The sequence below is a fragment of the Agelaius phoeniceus genome, chromosome 2 (assembly GCF_051311805.1).
Source record: "Agelaius phoeniceus isolate bAgePho1 chromosome 2, bAgePho1.hap1, whole genome shotgun sequence".
Classification (NCBI taxonomy): Eukaryota; Metazoa; Chordata; class Aves; order Passeriformes; family Icteridae; genus Agelaius; species Agelaius phoeniceus.
The window spans coordinates 86781588-86804864 of NC_135266.1; the positions used below are offsets into that span (position 1 = coordinate 86781588).

Genomic DNA, 23277 nt, shown 5'->3' on the forward strand with positions numbered 1-23277 from the left:
AGAGATGTTTTTTTCCCAGTCATGCTGAGAGCATGTGAACAGTGAAGCTTTGACATGTGATTTTTTAAGCACAGTCTTTTTTTATTGCATTGCAATAAAATATGCTCAGATAAAGTCAGCAGAGTGAGCTGTAGTAATTTCCAGTAGGATTTTGCATATGAAAACAACCTATAGAGTCTGACATCCTGCCTTCTTCAAGTGGTCCGTTTCTACTTACAAAAATACATAATAATTAATAAGTGAGGCATTAATTCAGCCATACTTGTAGCACACTTTGCAGTGTATCCTGGGGCCTTCACTCTGTAGGTTAGCATGGAACTTATATTTTCTAGGTATTACCATTCAGCATTACACTGCCCAATTACCTGCAGCTCCATATATTATATAGCTGGGACTGGAATTTTTTATTCCTGGTTTTTGGAATTTTTTTGTTTCCCTAAAACAGTTTAAGGAAACTGTAGCTGTGTCATATCTTTTAAAAGGGAAAAAGTATTGACTTATTCCTTGTGTTATACAATCTATGTGGATTGTTTGTTATATGCAAAAAAAAAAATCCCAGAACAAATAAGTATGCAGGCAGAAGTTTGGAGGAAGAGGATAATAGAAGATGGGTTGATACAATTAATTAATTCATCATTGGAAGGTGTTGGGGGATACCTTTTCAAGCATTGTTTAAGTAGCTCTACCAGTCTTATTTAGTTAGCTTTCAAAGGCTATTGGCTCTGTGGTAAGACAGCTATTGGGTAGTGATTTAAAAAACTGAGCATTCTGAACTTGGACCTTCCTCACTGCATTAACTGCTTCTTCCACTGACCCACTCCTGTCTGAGGATACTTGATGTGCCATGCACAGCTCCTTACCTTTCACTGTTGAATTCTATGGACACAGAGATTTGTCCTACTTGCCCTGCTCTTTGGACTGAGGAATCTTACAGGTTTTGTGAGAGTATAATTTTGCTGGAAAAACAGGGATATAATCTATACTTTTCTTCTTTCCATCCAGTCCATGGTGCTGCTCCTTCACAGCCAGAGACAGTACATCTTTGAGTTTGACAAGAATGACCGGTTGTCCTCGGTGACCATGCCCAATGTTGCCCGTCAGACTTTGGAAACCATTCGTTCCATTGGTTACTACAGGAACATCTACCGGCCACCAGAAGGCAATGCCTCAGTAATTCAGGACTTCACAGAGGATGAGCAGCTCCTCCACACTTTGTACTTGGGCACAGGGAGACGCGTCATCTACAAGTATGGGAAGCTGTCCAAGTTAGCCGAGATGCTCTACGATACCACAAAGATCAGTTTCACGTATGACGAAACTGCGGGCATGCTGAAGACCATAAACCTGCAGAATGAAGGGTTCACCTGCACAATCAGGTACAGACAGATAGGGCCCCTCATTGACCGACAGATTTTCCGCTTCACTGAGGAGGGCATGGTGAATGCACGCTTTGACTACAATTATGACAACAGCTTCCGGGTGACCAGCATGCAAGCGGTCATCAACGAGACACCTTTGCCTATCGATCTCTACAGGTACGATGACGTGTCAGGCAAAACTGAGCAATTCGGTAAATTCGGGGTCATCTACTACGATATCAACCAGATAATCACCACTGCTGTCATGACCCACACTAAACATTTTGATGCCTATGGCAGGATGAAGGAGGTCCAGTATGAGATATTCCGGTCTCTCATGTACTGGATGACTGTGCAGTACGACAACATGGGGAGAGTGGTTAAGAAAGAGCTGAAGGTTGGCCCTTACGCAAACACAACTCGTTACTCATATGAATATGATGCTGATGGCCAGTTGCAGACTGTGTCTATCAATGACAAACCTCTCTGGCGTTACAGCTATGACCTAAATGGAAACCTCCATCTGTTGAGTCCAGGGAATAGTGCCCGCCTTACACCACTCAGGTATGACCTCAGGGATAGGATTACTAGACTGGGGGATGTGCAGTACAAAATGGATGAAGATGGCTTCCTGAAGCAAAGGGGCAATGATATTTTTGAGTACAATTCAGCTGGCCTGCTCATCAAAGCCTACAATAAAGCAAGTGGGTGGAGTGTGAAGTACCGCTATGATGGCCTAGGAAGGAGAGTCTCCAGCAAAACCAGCCATGGCCATCACTTGCAGTTCTTCTACGCAGATCTGACCAACCCAACCAAGGTCACCCACTTGTACAACCACTCAAGCTCTGAAATCACCTCCCTGTACTATGACCTCCAAGGCCACCTCTTTGCGATGGAGCTCAGCAGCGGCGATGAATTCTACATAGCCTGTGATAACATTGGCACTCCTTTGGCTGTCTTCAGTGGGACTGGCTTAATGATCAAGCAGATACTGTACACAGCGTATGGGGAGATCTATATGGACACTAATCCCAACTTCCAGATCATCATTGGCTACCATGGAGGACTGTATGACCCCCTCACAAAGCTCATCCACATGGGGCGGAGAGATTACGATGTGCTAGCAGGTCGCTGGACAAGTCCAGACCATGATATGTGGAAGCATCTGAGTAGCAATAACATAATGCCTTTCAACCTGTATATGTTCAAAAACAACAACCCCATTAGCAATTCTCAGGATATCAAATGTTACATGACAGGTAAGACATTTAAATTAATAAACATTTTTACAAGCTCACTGTCGGTAAATAGGTGTCACAGTCTAACGCCAGGTGGAACCAAGCCCCACACCACAGCCACTCAGTCACTCCTCCCAGGTGGGATGGGGAACTGAAAAAGTGAGAAAACCCATACACAGAGATTGAGATAAGGACAGTTTAATAGGAAAAGCAAAAGCTGCTTGTACAAGAAAAGCAAAGCCAGGAATTCATTCTCTACTTCCCATCAGCAGGCAGCCATCCCCAGGACAGCAGGGCTCCATCCCACAAAAGAGTGGCTTGGGAAGACAAACACCATCACTCCAAACATCCTCTCCTTCCTTCTTCCTCCCCAGCTTTACATGACACCATATGGTCTGGGATATCCTTTGGGTCAGTCAGGGCCAACTGTCTGGCTGTGTCCCCTCCCAGTTCCTTATGCACCTCCAGCCCCCTCGCTGGTGGGGTGGGGTGAGGAGCAGAATAGGCCTTGGCTCTGTGTGGGCACTACTCAGCAGTAGCAAAACCATCCCTGTGTTACCAACACTTTCCAGAACAAATCCAACACACAGCCCTGCACCAGCTACTATAAAGAAATTTATCCTCACCAAAACCAGTACAATAGGTCATTCCTCTCTCAGTGTCCTGATCACCATGAGGTTTTCCATTCTTTAATTAATGGACATAAGTTTTAGAATGCCAGTTGGACCCCCATGTAAGGGGCATGTTTAATTCATTAGCATAGATTGAGATTGTAATTCCCAAGCCTGTTTCCTTTCTCTTCTTAGGTGTTTGTTCTTTTTATTTTCCTTACAGTTTTTTGTCCCCTCAGATATCTGAAGTTTAGCTACCAATTAATGTCCTGATAACCTTTCTCTTTTTAGAGGGGCAGCTCTGTTTACACAGTTTTGCCTAGAAATTTATTTGCAACTAAACAAATGGCATACAGAATTGTTTCAGCAGAATGGCAAAGCAATTCAAACCTTTTATTACAGTCAGCCATTTCAGAGTGTCTATATGACTACTACACTACTAGCTATGTAGCTCAAAGTTAATCAGCCTTGCAGAATCAACAGTATCTACAAAAAGTCAAGAAAATAAAGTGCTTTAGACTTAGAGGACAGATTTTGGGGCACAGCTACCCCAAAGCTTGATGCAATCTCTGAACTGCTTCCCCTGAAACTTTGTAAAATTGCTGTAATATGAGCTCTGGGATATTTTTACAAAAAATCCTTTTGTATGTTAAATGGCCTTCCTATATACATAGAATCATTTAGTTTGGAAAAGACCCTAAAATTATAAAGTCCAGCTATTAACCCAGCACTACCACTTCCACCACTAAACAGTGTTCCTAAGTCCTTCAACTACATGTCTTTTAAATCCCTTCTCGGATGGTGTCTCCACCACTGCCCTGGGCAGCCTCTTCCAGATCGTGACAACCCATTTTATGAAGAAATGTTTCCTAAAATCCAATCTAAACCTGCCCTGGTACAACTTGAGGTTGTTTCCTCTTGTCCTATTCCTTGTTACCTGGGAGAGCAGAGCAGCTCCCACCATATACTCCAGCCTTGTTTCAGGCAGTTGTAGGAGCGATAAGGTCCCCCCTGAGCCTCCTTTTCTCCAGGCTAAACACCCCCAGCTCGCTCAGCTGCTCCTCATCAGACTTGTGCTCCAGACCCTTCCTCAGCTCCACTGCCCTTCTCCGGGCACACTCCAGCACCTCCATTTCCTTCTTGTAGTAAGGGGCCAAAACTGAACAGGATTCAAGGTGTGCCTCACCAGTGCCCTGTACAGGGGGACAATCAATGCCCTGGTCATGCTGGCCACACCATTGTTGATACTGCCCAGGATGGCACTGGCCTTCTTGGCCATCTGATCGCACTTGAATGTTTGCTGCCATCCCCTGCCTGTACTGAGATGGCAACCTGAAGGACCTCACTAGCAAATTGTCCCCCTACCATTGGTGTGCTGACCCCAGGTTTATCTCCAGCCAGCTTTGTTTTATCCCCTTTCTCTAGGCTCAAACATAGTTTCATACTGTGTGCAACAGTGGTAGCAATGAGGAGAGTTTGAGAAGTTTGAGAAGACTTTTTAGTGGGACTCTTTTCTAGATAATTCGCATCGAAAAGCCAAGTGCCACAATCACACATCAAATGTGCATACTTCTTAAGGAGATAGAAATTTTTAAATGCTCCTGCTGCATCTATCACAACCTTCCCAAATTCAACAATAATTGCATTCCCCTGAGTTACAAGATCTGCTTAATAGCAAATAAATGTTACAAAGTAAAAATCTTGGGTCATCTATCCTGCTTGTTTTTCTAGCCATTAGGATTTGTGCTTTCAGGTTCTTCTGCAATAATCATAAGGATTAGATCATGGGTTTTTTTCATGAAAAGTTGTTTTCTCCAGAGCTGAGAAGATGATGCCACGAGGGAAGTAAAATATGTCAAAAGATGCAGGCTAAGTTCCTGTATGTTGCACTCACTCTGATAATAAAGGCTGGGAGGGAATACCTCAAGATAACTTTTCCTATCAGAAAATGCTTATTTGTCAAAACTGAATTTGTTTATGGGGGAGGGTTGAGCTTGAGAGATTTCTCAGGAGAAGCATAAACAGCTTTCAAAATTGTCTAAATGACAAATTCCAGAATGTCCTTAAACAAAATTAGATTTTGGATTTTCAGCTTTTTCAAGTTAAGTGTAAACTAGTGATTGAAAACTGGAAAAGAAAAATAAGGAATCAAAATCAACATGGAGTTTAAATCAGAAGTTAATTGGAAATTTTTGGTCTGAACAGATCTAGTTTTTGAACTGTTGCTTTGTGGCATATTAACAGATTTTTGTTTTCCTACTCAAGTTAAGAAGGGACAGAATATTTTTTTCTAGCCCTGTCTTAGAACAGGTGCACAGCTTCCCACACAACTCTGACAGTAAAATCAAGATGTCAAAAACTGATACACTAATATTTTATATGCAGCAAATAATTTTTTTTCCATGGCCTTATAAGTTCTATTTTTAGTTTTTCAAGAATACAGAGCCCAAATACATTTTTCAAGTTTCTCCTCCCCCAGTGCATGGAAGAATCAGGCCATGCTATGGGATGAGTGCTGTGACATGAGGCTGCTGCACCAGCACTTTTTGCTCAGGCTTTCAGGCACCTTGTGGACAGGACCCATGGTAAGACTGTCCTTGTCATCACAACCAAATCTGCCCAGATCTGGACACCGGGAACACCTCTCTGTCCCTCCATTCCCCCACTGGGACCTGTTTGTCCTTAGGGGAGCTCAGTGCTCAGGACATGGGTGACCAGCACATGCTTTGGTCCACAGTGATGAGGTCTCTGAGCTTGAGGAAATTGAAGGTATGTGGAGGGGAGAGCAGGAGAAGCAGGTATTTATGTTTTGAGAGGCCCATTGTTAAACATGAATATTTTAGTGATTGTACACTTCATGGCACAGAGCTTTGCTGCCAGCTTCAGCAATCCTGATGGATTGAACTGACATTTCCATTACATGTGTCTGCATTAAGCACTCTTTTTCTTTGCCCTCAAATGAATTTACTGTGAAATGTGTTGGCAGGGTTACTGTAGCTGAAAAAAACCTCTGTGATGTGAAATGTACTTTTCTGTCAAAAAAGTTGTCACTGCCTCCTGGCAAATTAGTATTTTCCCCTCTGTTTTCTCAGCTCCACACCTTCCTCTCATGGTTTCAGGTTGTTTGTTTTGGTGGTTTTTTGTTCTGGGTATTCCAACACCTCTCCCAGAAAAGAACAAATTCCTGTTGTAAATGTTTTGGAAGTCAGTTCTCTGAGAAGTATTAAAAAAAACCCCTGTATTGGATATTTCCAGACATGTTACATATTTTTCAACAGTTCACCATCCATGCTCTGTATTCTTCTAGCATTTTTCAAGTGCTTGGGAAATGATTCCTGCACCAATGCTGACCTTCACTGTTTTACTTTGTTCTCCTGACCACCTGGTCCACAATATGTACATCAAAGCTCTTCATTTGAGATAAGAAGGATTTGGAGTCAGGCTGTCTTAGCACTAGGCAACAAAATAATCAAATGAGCCTTTTCATTTCTCTCATACCCCCCCAGCCTCTCTGTTTCAAAGACACTCCAAAAACAATCTGTACATTGAGTGAACAGAAGTGTTTTTATTACAGAAATCCTCCCTCTTCCACATGGATTGTCGCAAGGGCTTTTTGGACATCTGCCCAATCGCAACATTTTGGCCTGTAGGAAAACAAGCAACAGATAGTGTGTTTGTTTGGCTCCTGATTCTCCAGTCATCTGGAACGGCGTTATTTGCCACTTGCATCCATAATTTCTTTTCCAACCAGTTCTTCAAAACATTAATTTAGCCTCATGGGAATAAAGAAAAAATATTCAAAGATGCATATTTTATTATTTAATTTTTTTTCTGTCTTCAGATGGTTTCAACAATGATTATTGAGCTTAGCAAAATGAAAGTCAAGCCTTTACACTTCCAGCTTGAAGCAGAGCAATCACCAAGAAAATTCCAGTTACATCCAGACACTTAAGACTCCTGGGAGCTAATATTAGTTAAACTTCCCCTTCATACAATTTTTTGCCTTGCAATTGCTATTGTGTGCCAAATCCACACCATATTGCTCAGGGATTGTAGCAGGTGTGTTCTCTGGAGCTAAGTGAAGGCAAACAAGGTGTGCTCATCAAATGCTCTGAAGTTAAGGGGGGGGAGTGATGCTAATCCCAAGCAGATCTAGGAGTTACCTAGCCTCATAATTTTTTCCTCCAGCAGATTAACTTTCACCTGCCATTTTTAATAGCTGTGTAATCAAAAATCAAGAAAGACTTTGTAATCTACTGGCAAGTAAATGCAGGAATGATGTCCCAAATGGCTGGTTTTCCATCACATCCCCTTTAGTGCTAGTGGTCCCTTGTCTGTATAAGACAATAATTTATCACTGGTAGCCACAGTTTTCTCACCATTCATGGACTTTTTTAAAGGTGTTTGTAAAAAGTACCCAAGCAAGATACCTCTCGTGTTTGTACACTTATTTTCACTATAATGTACCTTGCAGGTAGTATGAAGTCTAATTACAAATACCACTGTAAAAGATGATGTGACTTTACACTGGTATAATACTCAAACTACAGCTTCTTATGAAAGATGCCAGGAAACTCTGGACTGAGGTGGAAATCCATGGAAAAAGCAGTATATATGTCCAGAGCCTCTTCTGTGAGCACCAGCTAAATGCCTGAGCTGTCCATCCTGTATGTCCTGGTATTCTGGTACACAGCTCTAAATTTAGTCATCAGCCTACAGGCCCTTTGAGTCCTCAGGGAGAGAAGTATTGGGGCTGAGGTGTTCCGAGCTGTAGGAGTGGATAACACTTCCCAGTTGGCTGGAGCATCTCAGCCTCCAAGTGTGTTGCTGTTGCTGTACTTCTGCACACCTTCAAACAGTGCTTGGTTTCTGCTGATGAAGGACAGACATGAAGTTGGCTTTGATTTGGGCCATTTGCTCACTGCCAACGTTTCTGTTTCAGAGCTGGGAAAGCACAGGATTTGGCTCTGGCTGGAGGTGGAAAGGCCGGATTTTGGCACACGGCTCATTGTAGGACCATTGAGATTCCTGCTTTTCACACAAAGCAGAAGCTCATAATTTTGTCCTGACTGCTGCAGTGCCAGCCACTGTGGCATCCTCCTGTGGGCCTTCTCCTGGGAAATCCTGCTTGAGAGATCAGATAATCTTATTTGTGTTTCTCTTCCCTTGCAGATGTCAACAGTTGGCTGCTCACTTTTGGGTTCCAGCTGCACAATGTCATCCCCGGCTACCCCAAGCCAGACATGGATGCCATGGAGCCATCCTATGAGCTAATCCACACGCAGATGAAAACCCAAGAATGGGACAATAGCAAGGTGATTCATGTAACTCCATACTGTATCTCATGCCCTTATCAGCAAACTACCCATTTGCAATGTTGTTTAAAAAGCTCTACCAGCATGTTGTGAGATGAAGAGCGAGTCAAACCCCATTCCAGTATTGAAATCTGACCAAATAATCACATATTAAGATCCCTACTGCCATGGTGCTTTTTCCTGTGATATTTTCTGGTGGTTGCTCAGTGAAGTGGTGTGTTACTGTTTCTTTCTTCCATTATCACATATTGCAGGCTAAATTCAAGGCCTTTGCACTCAGGATTTTTAGAAGTTAAAAAAAAGTGAATCTTGATACAGAATTGGTTTATAAAGTTTGGGGGGTTTTTTGTTCTAGAAACCTATTCATTCTGGTTTAAAATATCTTAAACAAGAAGTCACACTACTTGCATAGGAAGTTCTTTTGTATTGCAGAAAGTCTTTCCAGAAAGAATTTTTTTATGATCTTAAACTTTCATTTCACCTGACCAGGTTAAATCCCATGTAACTGTGTCCTGCTTTTAAAAACAGGCTTGTTTCCCAAGGCATTTTGGTAGATGCTGGTGCAAAATTCAGTGATAAAATTGGCAAGAAAAAGGCTTTTACAGCCTAATCACTTTCCATCTTCCTGTTGGGACTTACTCAACTGAAAGACAGAGGCAGCACTGTTAAAAGTTAGAACACGGGGTCAGGATTTGAGAGCCCTAGGTTAAGTCCCAGCCCTACTGCTTATCAGTGTATGACCTTGAAAGTCACTTACCTCTCAGGATTCTCTTCCATTTCATAGCCTGATTGTATTCTGGGGAGGCTTTCATCTGTTTAGTCTGAATCCTCTTTAGTCTGAACTCCCACTTGCTGTTGCTGGTTGTTCGAACGTTGCAAGAGCAGTGAGGCACCAACATGACTGGGGAGATCAGGACATGCTCTCCCATTTCTGCTAATAATATGATAACAGTATGCAATGGAATTGATTCCATCTGCCCTCCTAGCCTCTCTACCTATGGCTTCACTGAAATCTTGATGACCTGCAGCAGATTCTTGAGGTATGCATCTTAAACCAGGAGGTCACGTTTCCTGAACCACAAAAGGTATCACTCAAAGGTACAAACAAATTACTGTAGATTGATAGTAGTCATGTGTCAGTCCATATTGGTACTCAGCCTCACAGCCGTGCTGAAGACAAGTTAAAATGTACCAGCTTCAACTTCAACAAGAAATTTATATGAAGTGTCACTTAATAATATTGGTGGAACTAAAAAAATTACCATGGCTGGGTTTATGCTTGAAAACTTTTACAGTGAAGTAACTCAATTGTGGTTTGGAGCTCAGAGACTCCCTTTCTGTTTCTTATTTCTTTGGATTAAACAATAACATGCTAATAGAAGTTATCTCTCTAATGAGAGAGACCCTCAGGACTTTTTCTCCTCTCTGCTGGGACACAGTCTCCCTGGGCAAAGCTGTGCAGGAGTAGGCAAACAGGAAAGACCCACCCAGAGACTACACAGAAGACCATCTCTGTATTGTTATGTGCTGTAGATAATAACTCTCACAAAACCACCACAGAAATTATTATTATTGGTAGTATTATATTATTGTTTTATCATTAGTTCATTATGTGTATTATAGTAGGTAATATATATATATATATATCTTTTTCATGTGTATTATACTATCATTATTTGACTTACTGAATAGCCAAGTAACTTGAGTGACAGCTTGAGGTGATGACTGACCCTTGTTCATACAGGCAGATGAGCCAGAAATAAAATCAAGGAGAGCCCTCCCTTCTGTCCACCTATTTTAGGTGAATCTGCTTTAATGAGCAATAAGAAGAAAAGGAAATTTCCATGGCCCACACAGATTTTTAAAGCCAGAAGCTGCAGTGAGGGCTATGCAGGCCCCTGCTCATTAAAAGAGGGCTTTATACAGCTGTCATGCTTCCAGATGAGTCCCTTTGCACTCAGATGTTGAAAATGTAATTTAACCATTGCAGGTTAAATATTCTGTTTCATATTCTTCCCCTGTTATGACAGCAACAAAACATGAGCATTTTTATTTCAGTCTACTATTGCAGGATCGTGCTGTGATAGCAAGTAGTTCCTAAATGCTGTAGAGCAGGATTCCCTTGCTTTCTGTCACACCCAGCATATTGTAGGCATATATTTGCATATTCCAAATTCATTCACATATGATACCTGAATACATGATCCATTTTCTCCTATGCCTATCCATGCATCCAACACTGATGCTTCCATGAAGTTCTGTTCACTCCCAGCCCTTCCAGGCATCAATACACACTCCCAGACACAGTCCAGTCCTCCTTGTCACTGTTGTCTCTGTATTTATTGGTGAAGCATGTGGAAGAAAATAAAAACTTTTGAAAATTTCACATAGGAAATGACAAAATTAAACCAAGGTAAATGAAAGCGCAGGCAACCTTTTCAGTTAATAAGACTGATCAAACTGTAAAATGGTATTGCAGAGCATACAGAGTAAGCTCCAGATCTTTTGTCATTTAAAAGCAGCCTGGACAAGGCATTGATCACTGAATGATGTACCACAACTTTCTCATCTCCATGTCTTCTGATTCCTAGTTTCTCTGGGTCACATACCTCCTTGTGATAGACAAAAGTATATTTGAGCTCCTCCACTGGCATTGCTGATAAAAGCTGGCCTAGCAGATTAAGTCTGTTCTTTTATCAGAGAGAAACAACTAACAGGAGCACAATAACAAAGCAACTAACACCCATAAATGGCTGCTTCATCTCTCTTCAGAGTGCATAACCAGAGGGCCCTAGCATCTCCTTCCAAAACATTTTTGGTACTTGCCTTGCCAGTCTGGAAGACAGGAGACATAATTCTGACTTTGAGCATCCGCCACCTCAAAAACAGCCAGCATGTCATAAGCCTTGCACTAACCCCCTAAAGCTCTGAAGTGACATTTAAAATCCAATACTCCATTGTGCAGCATTTTCCCCCTCCTCCCCACGACTGTGAAGCTGTCACTAAATTGTTTGTTGAACAAGTTCAGTGTTATTGGCCACTGGGGGACTCTGGGTGACCTCTGGCATATTGTGGAACTGCGGCACCTGAATCCAATTTCTCTTCTGGTTGTTTGTTGGGTTTTTTTTTTTTTCTCCCCTTCCTTGTTTTGTCTCGTTGAGCTGTCAGGTAATTGTTGGAGCCAGAACAACTCTATTTCCAGGGAGGGGTGTTTTGGAGTCAGCACTTGTATCATTATCTACATCCTGTTATAACTACCATTCTCTCCATCCCATGGGCACTGTCTCCAGGAAGGGTCCTGTTTTCTGCAGTGCCTGTTACAGGCTTTGCTGGAGAAGTAGTTTTTGGCATCCCCTCTGGAGCAGCATTTTGAAGGCAAGGGCTGCTCTGGGATGCTCAGCCAGGACGTGAGCTATAAGGCTGTGCTTTCTGGCAGAGCTTCTTCCAAGGACAATCTGTTTGAGGGAGTGGCTCTGACAGTGTTCATCATTCAGGGAAGGTATCCTGACATTGCAGTTGTTTTGGCCTGGGCTTGGACTGTCACACTGTCTGCACGTCTGTCCATCAGCTCCCAGTTATGTTTTACAAATGCAGTGGTCAGTTTTCAAAGAATCCAATGCAGGGAAAAGAGTTGAAGTCTCAAAAACATTAAGCTCTTGAGGCTATATGAAAATAGATGAGAAGTCCATAAAGTGATGAGCAAGAGGAGGAGGCAAATCCTCTTACTTCTCCACACTTGAAATCTGCTTAATGAACTCAACCTCATTATCCCCATACAGTCATATACAGTGGTGGGGTGGAGGAGAGACCTGTCCTCTAAGCCCTGAGTTAGTGCTCCTGTTTGGCTCATTCCCAGCCAGCCAGGATCCAGAGCACTGGCCTTGCTGGCCCATGGCTCACCTCTGCTGCACCACACATCACCTCTCATACAACCCAAGAGCCTGCAGTGCAGCCATGCTGGTGGGCACATCCAAATGGAGACTTGTCTCCAGGTGCTGGCCACATGGAATATAGGGAGGAGGCTGATGGCTGAACAATGGCTTTGTTAACAGAGAGATACAGGGTAAATAAAAAGAGGGCTTATAAAAAAGAGGGAGAGCAACTTTTTACACTGGCAAATAGGGACAGGTCAAAGGGGAACAGTTTTTAATTAAAACAGTAGAGGTATAGATTAGATGTTAGGAAGAAATTCTGTAACCAGAGAGCAGTGAGGCACTGGCACAGGTTGCCCAGACAAGATGTGGATACCCCATCCCTGGGATTGTTCAAGGTCAGGTTGGATGGGGCTTTGGGCAGCCTGGTCAAGTGGGGGCATCCTGGTGGGGGGGTTAGAAGAAGATCATCTTTTAGGTCCCTTACAGACCAAGCCTTTCTGTGATTCTGTGATAAATAGGAAAGAGTTAAAAATGAATCATATATCAGAGAAATCATAACTTCCAAACCTTTTGGAAAAAGTAGCTTTCTGCATTGTAAGCCATATGGTGGTAAGAGAAACACCTATCTGTCTATAATGGCACAAGGATAGAAAGAAACTTGGAAACATGTTCACGTATTTCACATCTTGGATCCTTGATGGGAAATTAAAGCTTTCAGTCTCACACTGGAAGGCGGTATTTAAAAACAACAGATGATAGGATCTGGCGATGGTATTTCAAATCCTCAAGAGGTGCTGGCAAAATACAAGAGGCTATTCAGAGATCCTGGTAATGTGCTGCTCTCCTGAGCTTTGTGCAGCAGAGAACAAATGATGAAGGTCGTTCTCTTCTCTCCAAAGGGTTGTTACTAGATAAAGTGAAATGTCACCTAAGGACATCTGATTAAAAAAGACTGTGAGGAAAAACAAACCCAGCATATTTGTCACTCACATCGAGCAACAAATATTGAAATAAAACAGCGATGAATTCCCTTCTTTCTTCTGTAAAACTGGTTTATAGATGCCTTGGTTTACAGTTGCTAAAAGCAGCAGCAATTTTTAGAGAATAGCACATGCCATTGCAGCTTTGGATGGAAATTTTCTGTTTCTTTTCCTTGCCAGTTCATTGAAATGAGTTCTAAGACTGAACAGAAATGGTAATTTCAAAGTCAGGGATACACTGCTTCTTTGAACTACGTATAATCTGTTTGCCTCCACCCTCTTTATATTCACAGCACAGCATACACGCTGGCTGTGTTCTGGCTTGCTTGAATTTGTTGGTTGGGGTTTTTTTCTGTTGGACGTGGTTGCTTTTCCTTTTAATAGAATGCTGTTCCCAAATACACTCTTTTATCAAAGAAATGCACTCAAAAAGTCATTTCAAAGTCATCCTGGGCTTGTTTTCAAGGTAACAGAGATGCATTTGGTTATTGAAATAGTTGATAGCTAATAGTTAAGTTTGAGCAACCTGGTGTAGTGGAAGTTGTCCCTGCCTGTGGCAGAAGGTTTGGAACTAGATGATCTTTAAGGTTCCTTCCAGCCCAAACCAGTCTGTGATTCTAAGTGATGGTGAATGTTCAGCGTTACAGCTTTGCACATCTCATTTCCTACTTCCCTATGTGAAAAAAAAAGGTGGAGAGAGCCCAGAAGTAACCAGTCCTCAATAGAAAACCCTTTTTTGATTGTGTTCTTGTTCTTGATTAAGACACCTGAAGGTAGATCTCTGCCTGCGAATTTTGATATTACAGTGGTGTCCAGGTCCACTGGTTTGTTGGGGCAACCTAATTTGGAGACATTAATGGAGGATCTTTACCTAATAATTTGCTCATAATTGAAATACTGGAGTTCCTGCAGCTCATCAAGAATAAGGTGATGAAGACAAAATTGAAGGGGAACAGGGGCAATTTCTGATAGGAATTATTAGTCCATGCCCAGTACTGCCTGACCTCCCCGAGCTCCCTTCTCCAAGGTGATAATCAGTAGATGGTGCAATTAATTCCAAGGACTCTTTATCACTCACCTGCTGGTAAACAAGGCGATGTATATGTATATGGTGATACATAAGTGATCACAGGACATAGCAGTGTAGTCAGAAGACCTGATTTACATTTACTCCTTGAGTGAGCAGTGATTTGGTATGAGTGCTGGGAGATGCCTTTTCCCATCACTGGTAAATGTTGCTGAGGCAAGTTGGAAAGGCAGTATGACATACGAAGTGGTTAAGGGACCAGCTAGAGTCAAGCCCTATGAGATACACCTGAGAAGAGCTTTCCATTTAAACTTCTTTGAAGAGGAAGCAGCTAATTACCAAGGCTGTGCGGTATGCACTTCTTTAGGACAGTAAGTGTTTCATGAAGCCTAGAAGACTAATTGTTCCATGTCCATCATCACTGACATCTACATTAATTACATCCATTTTTTGCATAATTAGAGCACTTGTGCAATTGACAGAGAAGCTGGGCTCGGCTCCCTATCAGTCTGTTAATTATATTGCTCTCTAGGGGATGTGTGAGATGCCCCACAGGCAGGATGGAGAAAACCAGAAAGAGCTCCTTTTTCATAGGAAACTGGTTCCTGCTCCACCTGCTATGCTATCAATCAAAAAGGGAAATGGAGAAGGTACACCAGCCTGCTCAGCACTTTGAACAAAAGTAATTTCTGGGAATTTTAATGTTCTACAACCTAAAATGTACTCTTGAAATTGTATTCCTCTATTCCCTTATAGTTTTCTCTTTTAACAGTCAAAACTGCTCAAAACTTCTGAATAAGTGGCAATGCTCAATTGCTCAATCCCTTTTTCTTTTTTTTTTCTTTTTTTTTCTTTTTTTTTTTTTTTTTTTTTTTATACTTTATGACTCTTCCCTGGAAATGGCCACCATGGAAATGAGGGTTTATTTCACTTCCCTTGTTATGTTACAAGTCTTGTGTGAGAGTCCACACTGAAATGCCTGCATCATCTGAATTGTCTTCTTGCACCCAGGAAGTGAATCTATCTGAATTGTCTTCTTGCACCCAGGAAGTGAATCTCCAGTTCATGGACAGTTTAAGGCAATATCCTTCATGGGTGTTTAATTTCCTCAAAATAATTGGAATGGAGTAAACTTTGTAGCCTATTTTTAATCCTGGGTGTCATTACATTATTGAACTGAGCCATTGGCAGTGCCAGGAGAGTTTTGTCATAGAATCCTCTTGCTTTTGTGAAATTTGAGCAAATAATTGTTCGTGAACAGGAGTCTGTAAGTCAGCACTGCCATGAATTGATGGGAGCATTTCCAGAACATTTTGCAGTAATGATGAGCTGCTGACTCGCTGTGTGCTTGCTCCATTATACCCTAACAGCAAAAGTGACTTTGTGTTTCACCAGACTGCAAATGATCTGGGCTGTTGTCTCTCAGTTTTACTTCAATATAAGCTAAAACTTGAGCATCAGGTGTGGTTGGCTTTAACTCGGGGAGCCTGGCAAATTGTAGAGGGTTTCCAGGAAATAAGTTTTGGATATAACGCCTTCCTTGAGTTTTGAACAACCTGCTTTGGCCAGGCTGAAATGGAATATGGAAAGGTTATGGCCTCTCTGAGGGTCATACAAGTCATGCAGGGCCTTTGAAGGCAGCACAAGGAGTTACAATGTAGAGTTAAAATAGAAGAAACTTTTACAAATACTTCCACATTTCACAGAAAAGCTGAAAGCATTTGGTAAAGCATCATGGCCACAAGACAAATTGTTTCTTATATGCAGAAGAACACTGAAACACAACCTAATTATGCATCCAAACTCAACGCCCACACCACTGAGGCAAAAAAATCATTTTCTACCTTTACATCCTTCAGTCTATGAGATTAAATACAGTTCAGTTTTCAGAAACATTGAGCATTAGGAGAGGACAACATGTCTCTCCCATGAAAAGGAATTAAAATTTTGAAAAAATATGATAAGGGGGAAAAAATAATGGGGCTCTTCATTACATATTTCCAGTATGTTCTCCTGCTCTCCAGCATCCTAATAATGCTTTTGGGTCATCAGATTTCTCTTTCTAATATGTCGTTCTCTTCTTTCTCTCCCTGCTCAGTCCATTTTGGGGGTCCAGTGTGAAGTGCAGAAGCAGCTGAAGGCTTTTGTCACCCTGGAGCGCTTTGAACAGATCTACAGCTCCAGCATCGCTGGGTGCCGGCATGTCAAGAAGAACAAGAACTTTGCTTCTGGAGGCTCCATCTTTGGCAAGGGCGTCAAGTTTGCCATGAAGGACGGGCGAGTGGCCACTGACATCATCAGCGTGGCCAATGAGGATGGACGGAGAATCGCAGCCATCCTGAACAATGCCCACTACCTGGAGAACTTGCACTTCACCATCGACGGGGTGGACACGCACTATTTCATCAAACAGGGGCCATCAGAGGGCGACCTGTCCATCCTGGGCCTCAGCGGCGGGCGGAGGACCCTGGAGAACGGCGTGAATGTGACAGTGTCCCAGATCAACACAGTGCTGAGTGGGAGGACTAGACGCTACACAGACATCCAGCTCCAGTACGGCGCACTGTGTCTAAACACGCGCTACGGGACCACCTTGGACGAGGAGAAGGCACGCGTCCTGGAGCTGGCCCGACAGCGCGCTGTCACCCAAGCTTGGTCCCGGGAACAGCAGAGACTGCGGGATGGGGAGGAGGGTATTCGCTCGTGGACAGAAGGGGAGAAGCAACAAGTGCTAAACACGGGCCGAGTACAGGGCTACGATGGCTATTTTGTGATCTCAGTGGAGCAGTACCCCGAACTCTCAGACAGCGCCAACAACATCCACTTCATGAGACAGAGCGAAATGGGCAGAAGGTGACAGAGAGGGTCAATGCGATGACTTCTTGCCAAAGACAGCTACTCTTTTGTGGCCACTTACCTGACTGTGTTGTACTCAATCCTTTTTCTAAACTGAACAAAGTGGGGTGGGAGGAAAATAGAAAGAGAAGGAATAATACGGTTGCACTGTAACTCATGCAACATATTTTTTCCCGCTTTAATTTGGCCTTCATGCATTTTTTGCAATGAACAGAAGGTATATTTTGCCGTAGTGTGATCACAGTGAAATTTACTGTCTCTTGTCCTTTTTTCTGTTTATTTGTTTTGGGTTTTTTGTTTCTTTTCCCCCTCTTTGTGAGGAATTTGAAGTGGGGAGTCGTCAACGTAAGTCCTTAGGTGTAAGTGCGAAATGGGTGTCTGTGCTAACTTGTGTCATCCTAACCCTTTCTGATTTGGGGCAGGGACATAGCCTTCCACCTGGAACAGGGGGAGCCCATGGCATGCCAGAGAGCTCTTCCCAGAAAGAAAGGAGATGGAAGACAACGCTGATTCTGATACTCTGAAAGTGACCATCTGAATCATGTGCCTCAAAAGGGACCTTACAAGTAGTTTTCACGTTTCACTTGGGACATAAAGTGTTTCTTTGGGGGCTCCTGCTGAGCAGAAATAGATTATAGAGGCAAAGGAGCTGATTATATTACCTTGCAAGATGATTCTCTTCCTTCCTGAACTGGAATAAAAAAAGAGAAAAAATCGGTCTTTTTTCATTATGAGCGTAGATACTTTTTGGGTTTTTTTGTGTGTGCGCAAATCCTGGTTTTAGTTAAATAACCTAGCAAAAGCCAAGAAAAGGGACTCCTGCTCTATTGAGAAAAGCTAAAATAAATCCTCTCTCATACGTAGAGCTGTTCTATAGGTGGATTTAATGCACCCATGTTGTACATTTGCTAATGGCATAACTTCATTAAATGTATAGTGTTTCAGTACATGAGGCTACGTGTTTAACAGTCCACTGTGCTGTATCTGATAAAACCAGTTAATTTCTAGGAAGCTGATTTGAATTTAAAAGTAGTTATAGTATCCCAGTGACATACCACTGAAAATTAGAGCCAAACCCTGCTTTTCCTGATTCTGGAGCTTGTATTTATTGGCTGGGAAATGCAGTTTGGAGTAGCATGCTGGCAAGTCGTTTATGACTATGGCAGATAAATGTCTCCTGGGGACTTTGGCAGCAGGGATTTTAAAATGTTTAATAAGTAGCAACAGCTTGTGCGTGGTGGGACAAGAAGGAGAATATTGAAATCAACCCTCTCACTGTTTCTTACATGAGCTCAAATTTAATGGAGAGCCCACTTGACTGTTAGCAGTGACGAGGGGGAGGTTCAATGGAAATGCCCACTACAGAGAGGACCAAGTGCTTTAATAAGAAACTGCTGACAAAGTTGCTCGGCATGCTAATGTAATTTTTATTCACATAACCTCTGTGCTCTGGTATTTGCAAGAGTCCTTGAAATTCAAGGGAGCAAGGAGATGAGCTCAGCATCCTCTTCCCCGCCTGAAACAGTCCTGTGCTGTTCCTGCAGGCAGAAGTGTTACCCCACCTCTCAGTGGAGCTCTGGCTGGAGGTGGCCAACCGTGGTCCTAGATAGATGTCTCTATCACACTGATGCCTGCATATGTCCTGACTGTAAGAGCTCTCTTGTGTCTCTCTGGGAACAGCTCAGCCCTGATTTTTTTTTTTTTTTTTAATTCCATCCACTTTGGCTTTTCCCAGTTCTGCAGAGAGATAACCCAAGACGTGCAAGTGCATGCCAAGGCTGTTTCCTTACTCAGAGTCCTACAATGCACCTGTATTGTACTCGGAGGCAGCTCTTCTGCACTCATGCCACCACCACTGCCATCCTCCAGCACAGACTGACACCCCTCTGCAGGATCTCCGCCCCAGATACAGCGGGGGCGTGTGTTGGCCATGCAGTCCTCGAGCAGTGAAACATTGGCAGCCCCGGTGCTCTCACGGTTTCTCCGTAGAAGCCAGCTGCCAGCTCCGTCTGCCTTGCCTGTCTGTTCCCCGGTGCTTGCCAGGAGGAAGGTGATGGGATGGAAATTCCCCTAACAGACTGTTCCTCCACCATTTCTGAGTCCCAAATACCTTTGGCTGTGTGGCAATGACCAATGTTATGGGTTTGATTTTCTGCTCTTCTCTCCTGCTTGCAGCAAGGGTATTGATGCTGGTGCTGTGTCCCAGCGCTGTACTCTGAACCACCCTTTGCAGCACACAAGCACACAACCTTTATTACTTTGGCAGGAGTGAACCACAGGCAGCTGGAAAGGGTATCCAGTTCTGTCAGAGCCAGGTGGGAGAAGACATGTTGGCCAGACCTGCTCCAGGCTTTTACAAGGGAGCAGTTGCTTTGGCAGCTGCCTGCCAGGGATGGTTAAAAGGCCATGGCATTGCCACCTGTATGGTATAAAGTGCTTGGCAAGTCTGGGTTGCCCTGAGGATGCACAGGTGGGGGTCAGGGGCAGTGTTAGCCAAACCAGCAGTAACCACCTACTCAAAGGAAGCAGCACCTTCTTGCCAGTGCTGTCCAGCTCCCTGCTTCCCTCTCCAAGTCACACCAGGGACAAATCCCTCTTAAAACCTCAAACTTGTGATGGCTGTGAGTGTCTCAAACAGCATGAATGGAACAAAAAGAGACCTGCAGGAGGCAAGGTCAAAAGGTGTGAACCCCTGGTAAAAGACCCACAGAGCAGAGAGAGCTCTTTGTGCCTCCCATTTACACTGTCCCATTCCAAGCAGCTCCGAAGAAAAGTGATGCTTCTGTATCCATCTGCGTCCATGTGTTACAATGCTAAGAGGTGCAGTGCAAGAATAAATGGGCCATTTTTCCACGGAGTCAAGAAAAGAGATTGGAGTGTAAAATATTCCTACTGGAACCCTGCCAGCCTGAGATGGCACCTCTACAGCCTTACGCAGACTCTTCAGGTTATTACATGAGCTAATGACTTTGAGGAGTTCACCCATTTTTCAAGAGTCTCCCAGTCCCTCCATGCTTGTCCAGCATGCCCAGAGCCAGGAGCCCGGAGCTCTGTGCCATGGCCAAGGCAAGACCCTCGTGTTGCATTTTTCTGCATCCTCAAGCAGCACTGGGATGTGACTACACCTGTCTGCCTGCCAGGTCCATGACAGTCTTCTCTTGGGCCTGCAGCCGGTATGGAAACTATGGACATTGTATCAAAAGCGGGGAAAATATATCTGTAAAAGTATATATATGTATATGTTGCTCCTTTCTATCAAAACAAAAATTTAAAAGGGATGGCTGTCTAATACTGGGGACAAACCTGTCCAAAGACAGCTACTACATTCCTGAATCCTCAACCTCTGTGAAAGCTTTCCACCTCACCTAGATGGCAAAACATTTTCAGTCCTGAAGCACTAAATTTACCCATTCATTAGTGAAAAATGCTTTTTCTACAGGATCCCAAGTGCATTTCCACTTTACTGATGGCCCTGCAGCTCCTTCCCAGCCTTTTTGTTGTCCATTTTGCCTCCCCATGGGACCATTCTTGCTTTGTCTGTGTGCCGGTGTGAAGTAATTTATTGCTTCCATAAGAGTGGAAGGTCTTGGGTGCAAATCCCACAGCACTAACTCCCTATCATAGGATCCAAGATTGGTTTGGGTTGGAAAGAACCTTAAAGATCATCCAGTTTCAACCGCCTGCCATGGGCAGCAACACCTTTCACTAGACCAGGTTGCTCAAAACCCCATCCAAGCTGGCCTTGAACCCTTCCAGGGATGGAATATGCACAGTTTCTCTGGGCAACCTGTGCCAGTGCCTCACCACCCTCACAGGAAATAATTTCTTCCCAATAGTGAATCTACTCTCTCTTTTTGAAGCCATGCCACATTGTCCTGTCACTCCATGCCCTTGTCAAAGTCCCTCTCCAACTCTCTTGGAGCCCCTTAGGTGCTGGAAGGGTCTTTAGGGGATTCCCAGAGTCTTTTCCAGGCTGAGCAACTCCAACTCTCTCAACCTGTCTCTATAGCAGAGGTGCTCCAGCCCTCTGAGCATCTTAGCAGCCTCCTCCAGACTTGCTCCAACAGCTCAACATCTTTCTTGTGTTGGGGGCCCCAGAGTTGGATGCAGCACTCCAGGTGGGATCTGGTTAGGGCAGAGCAGGGGGCAGAATTTCGCCCTGCTGCCCACGCTGCTGGTGATGCAGCCCAGGACACATTTGGCTTTCTGAGCTGTGAGTGCTCACTGATGAGTCATGTTGAGCTTCTCACCCAACAGCACTCTGTTTTTCTCCCTAGGTATGCACGCCATCCATTCTCTGCCCAGCCTGTATTTGTGCTTGGGATTGCCCCAGCTGAACTTCATGGGATTCACACCAGCCCACCACTCAGGCTTGTCAAGGTCCCTCTGGATGGCATCCCTTCCCTCCAGCATGCCAACAATTGCTCTAGATGATGTTTCAAAGGCCCATTGAAAGGTGTGGCAGACCACCTCCTGGGAAAAATGTCACTGTGCTTTAAGTCTCATGTGCTTTAAGGTTTGATTTTTGAGAAGTCATTTTCATTCTTGACCCCCAAAAAGAGGACTCAGCCCTCACCAAAAGGAGTTCCCCATCAAAATACAAAGGTGTAACTTCACTTACTTTCAACTCTGGTCTTGTCTCCAGTCCAAAGAGCGGTGAGAAGGATCCTGACCAAATCTCACAGCTCAGAGGAGAAAATGCAGTGCTTTGGAGCAGAGGCTGCATCTCTCAGTGAGAGCAATAAGGAGCAACAGCTCAAGTCTTCAGTAGCTGGAGCTGGTACTGAAACATGCTCCATTTGAAAGGAGGACAGTGATGGGACTTACTTGGTGTGGCATCCAAACATAAGCAGTGCCATGAGGACTCTGCAGCTGAAAAACATCCTGTGAACCCAGCCCAGGGGCAGAAGAGCAAGACTAATTAGGCATCACGAGAAATGCCACATTTGTTTCCTCTTAGATCTTTATTTTATTTTATTTTTTTCCCTTTCAACTGGAGATTGGCACTTGGAAAAATCATTAAGCAGCAGTGACCGGAGGGAGTCATGCAGCTCATCATATCTTTGTCGTCACAGCTATTGATCAGAGCCACAGTGAAAATGGGCCAACAATGCTAAACAATACCAGGAGAGAGCTAATGAGATGAAGGTCATTAAGAGCCCGGTGCTTGATTCAGGTTTAGAAGACACAGATGACTGGGAGCAGTCCCTGAGACACCATTTGGCCGTAACTTAGGAACAGTGAGGGATTTCTGTAACATATCTGTAGTTGCTTTATTGAGCATAGGGACCAGCATGAAATTCTGCTCAGTCTATTATACAGACAGTGTAACCAGAATAAATCAAAATTGTTCAAAAAAAAATAAAAATCTAATAAAGTACTTTTTCAGCTGTGACTTGTAAGTGTCACCATGATGGATGGCAGCGCAATCCATTATGCAAAGACAAGGCTCTTAACATGAAATTTTAGAATTCAATTTTACGATTTACAGAGAGGGCCCCCCTCATATTTACGGCACAGCAGTCTGTTTTGATTCAATCTCGGCGTAATTGAAACCAGGGCCAGGGATCATGGTTAGTCCTGTGGCTGCTTTTTAAAAGGGGAGGAGAAATGACTGCCTGTAACATTAATAATGGAGCTAGGGAGATCTCATTGCTTGTTAAATTTTACTCAGTTTATCTCCTCGCCCTGGTGGCACTGCCAGACCTGGTGAATATGAACACTGTGCCTCCATGCCAGGGATGCATTTGATAGGATAAAATCTGGCTGCCATGTGGCCAGCAGCATCCTCCATCCCACAGTGAGCATGGCCTGGGGCATTTTTGCTCCTGTTGCTACAGTCCTCCGCAGGACAAGCTAGTTTTTCAGTACCTCTTTTTATTATAATCACTCATTTTATTATGATCACTAAATAGTCCCCCGTTACACCAAAGAATTTTCATGAGTTTTGTAAAAATAAAAAAATAACCCAAAGCCTTCTTGTGTTTGTTTTTTTTTTATTATTTTTTGGTTTGTTT

At 43.5% G+C, this 23277-nt stretch overlaps 1 protein-coding gene across 14 annotated transcripts in view; it reads left to right on the forward strand.

The window, feature by feature from the left end:
• The window catches only part of TENM4 (teneurin transmembrane protein 4), a 1543936-nt gene extending 1525729 nt beyond the window's left edge, over nucleotides 1–18207 (forward strand). For all 14 annotated transcript variants that reach the window (XM_077174070.1, XM_077174074.1, XM_077174077.1 and 11 more), the window contains 3 exons: nucleotides 1003–2617; nucleotides 8380–8522; nucleotides 16503–18207. In XM_077174070.1, the coding sequence (XP_077030185.1) occupies nucleotides 1003–2617; nucleotides 8380–8522; nucleotides 16503–17261 (2517 nt within the window). In that variant the 3' untranslated portion in view covers nucleotides 17262–18207. The remainder of the gene's footprint in view (nucleotides 1–1002; nucleotides 2618–8379; nucleotides 8523–16502) is intronic.
• The last annotated feature ends 5070 nt before the right edge of the window (nucleotides 18208–23277 follow it).